The sequence below is a fragment of the Mixophyes fleayi genome, chromosome 2 (assembly GCF_038048845.1).
Source record: "Mixophyes fleayi isolate aMixFle1 chromosome 2, aMixFle1.hap1, whole genome shotgun sequence".
NCBI lineage: Eukaryota > Metazoa > Chordata > Amphibia > Anura > Limnodynastidae > Mixophyes > Mixophyes fleayi.
The window spans coordinates 132,439,635-132,442,940 of record NC_134403.1 but is presented as its reverse complement, the minus strand read 5'-3'; the positions used below and the strand labels follow the sequence as shown (position 1 = coordinate 132,442,940).

The following is a 3,306-nucleotide window of genomic DNA, read 5'->3' as shown; positions in this document are numbered from 1 at the left end:
AGGACCTCATTTAGAGTCGAACGCAAAGTCTGTTTTAGGCGCCAGTGTCCAAGATGCAGGCGGATTTGGGGCTTTCTGCACATGCATGATAGTGTTTTTTGTTGGATGCGCCTAAAACGGACTTTGCGTCCGACTCTAAATGAGGTCCTAAATGTGTATCTATTACACTCTTGTAAATGTACCGAATGCAGCTATAATGGGAATGGTGCAAATCCCCCAAAATAGACTAGAGAGTAAATAGAACAGCGCAAAAGATGGCACATATCCACAGTGTACTTCATCCACAATCTCAAAAAATATATGAACATACTCTGAAATAATCAGATAAGAAATCCAAGGAAAAGAAAATACATATCATTAATATCGGTAATGCTCATGTATTAATAATAGTAAAATCAATAACTGGTAAATAGTTGAAACTCACAGGAGGGTCAGTAAAAATCCGGGATCTGAATACCAAAAATTTCAAATGCACAACAGAATTATGTATTCATAGATAGATGGAACCTGGTGTGCAACGTAATTAATGTAAAACCGTTTGTATTTGTCCTAATCTAGAGTGCATATTAATAAATATAGAATTCGAATCTTTGGTTTGTTTATAGGTAACCACAATTCATATAACTGTCAATAGCATATAATCAGTCTCTCATAAAGAAGCTCTGCCTCAAAAGTTAGTTTGATTAAGCCTATAGCAGTAAGGAATAAATATAGAGCCCAAGGATAAGGAATCCAAATTAAGGTCAGGCCACCCGGCAGGGCCATCTCTTCCATTGGGCACGACAGGCAAGGGGGCCCCATAGACTTAAGTAAAATAAATAATCCTGCAAAAAAAAAAATCCTGCAAAAAAATAATAATATATATATATATATATATATATATATATATATATATATATATAAATATATATATATATATATATATATATATATATATAAATATATATATATATGATACACATATATAGAGGTAGGGGTCCCGCTGCACTGCTTTGACCGTGGGCCCATAATGTTGTTAAGGTGGCCCTGCCATCCGGGAGTCGGAAAATTTTCCACACTTGCCACATTGGCCAATTATTGACAATTCGAAGAAAATAAAACTGAATTATTCTGGCCTAATATTGAAAACTGGCTTACTTATAGTTTGGACATATGATACTCTGATTGTTAAGTAAAGTTTACATTTTGTAATATTCCGCTTTTAAAAAAATATAGATTTGTATTATCAAGTAGTAAAAGTAAAATTGTATCATAGTTATTGTGTTTGGCCACTTGTGGATTTATGTACCAGTTCCTGAATGATATGCTAATATTATTACCCAAGGGGTGCCTCTTACAATAGTAGTATTCTTTTCTGCTTTTTTTTCGGTGACTATACTTTTTAATCTAACAACAATAGTAATTTAAAGCAGCATTCTCAACATTATTGTAAAATTTACCCCTTATGATGAATAATATTTTCCGCCTTATGTGTATAAATGTATACCAAGTACCCATTAGGATTTATACATTCACACCAAGGGGAATATTTACTAAGCTGCGGGTTTAAAAAAGTGGAGATGTTGCCTATGGCAACCAATCAGATTATAGCTGTCATTTTGTAGAATGCACTAAATAAATGACAGCTAGAATCTGATTGGTTGCTATAGGCAACATCTCCACTTTTTCAAATCCGCAGTTTAGTAAATCTAGCCCCAAGTGCCTTGCTATATATATATTATTACTCTACTTATTTCGCACACATACATTCACATGTTATTTTCAGTTAATCTAAATGGTTGGAAGTACCCCTTAAGAGTCTGAAGTACACATTGGGTATACATACCTGTCAAGAAACTCTGATTTAAAGCTCTATGCATAGCAAAGCAGAAATATGTTTCAATTCCAAACCACCATAATATAAAGCTAAGCGATATATAACATAATACAAAGAAAATAAGGCTTCTTTCTAAATAAATTGCTTGCTTCCACCAGTTAAACATCCATATTGTTTGTAGCTGAAGATATGTGTTTATATTGTACAGAATATTTAATGTTTCAAGAGCAGAATGAAATTATTGTTGTTGTCCAGTCATTTATAATTTATTACTTTACACCACATTAATTAATTTTGTTTTGATTTGTAGGGCTGTATGAAAACTATCCAACCAATGCAGAGCCAGAATGCTGTGATGTCAGATGGGAATTATCAACAGATAACCAATCCAAAGGGACTAAAAAACCACATGACTCAATGTTGTGTCACAGGACGTCACTCACAGCTTCATCAGCATCCAGACTGTGTAACAGCAGACTTAAACTGTGTGTTCTTGTACTGATACTATTACATACCGTACTAGCAGTCTCAGCAGCACAAAACTCAACAGGACTGGGTTTTGAAAACATAAGAATTTTGGAAGACCATTCAACAAATGAGGAATAAGAGATTGGAAATATTTCATTGGATATACACACCACTGGCCCACTCCAGCAAAATGCTACCGTCACATGTACTAGAAACAAGGTGCTTGTACCTTACAACCAATTTTTACAAGTCAGTCTATGTAAAAATGGCGACATGGGCCAAGCTCCAAAATTCAAGGACAAAATGGGACAGCTTTTTATTGACTAAAAGGCTGTATGGTGACTTAAATTTCTCACACCATTTTATACACTGTGTTTTAATGTATGGATTTTTTTGTTTGATTTTTGCACTTGTTAATACAGGATTTTATTTTTGGGATGGTTTCTCAAAGCTATACTGAGTCTTTTCACTGTCTATATATTTCTAGCCATTATCTGTACTCATATTTATGTCCTGTCAATTTCTATTGTTAAGGCAGAAGGGCTATGAATACAAAACATGGCAAAATAACAACAATACTTTCCATTCTGCCGATACAAATCATTGTTTTACCCATCTCCTTGAAGCAAAAAAAACCAACAAAAAACAAAAAAAAAACAAAACCATAAAAAACAATAATAGAATCAGCCTAGTTCTAAATGTGCAATTATGAGTAATGGGTACACCTATACTGAGGGGTGTTTCTATCACTGTTGCACAAGTGAACTGACTGAGACAACCCTGAGGACTAGCGCTGGGAGAGGGTAAAAACAGTGAAAATAACAAGTTGGACAGTTATCTCATTTTTATGTGCACCTATAACAAACTGTGTTGTTTCAGTTTCCATTTAAACAAATAATGTCCAGTCTTTTCACTGGTCAGTTGAACAGGAGCAACCTTTAAAATTCAGTATGTTGAACCAGTTAAGCTCAGTGAGTAATATAGTTGAAGGCCTTCACATTGGAGGTTACATTTTGCATTCA

At 34.2% G+C, this 3,306-nt stretch overlaps 1 protein-coding gene across 1 annotated transcript in view; it reads left to right on the top strand.

Moving 5' to 3' along the window:
* Positions 1–2,946, top strand: part of NALF1 (NALCN channel auxiliary factor 1) — a 481,858-nt gene extending 478,912 nt beyond the window's left edge. Inside the window, exon 3 of the mRNA XM_075199989.1 lies at positions 2,127–2,946. Within this exon, the coding sequence (XP_075056090.1) occupies positions 2,127–2,422 (296 nt within the window). The 3' untranslated portion in view covers positions 2,423–2,946. The remainder of the gene's footprint in view (positions 1–2,126) is intronic.
* The last annotated feature ends 360 nt before the right edge of the window (positions 2,947–3,306 follow it).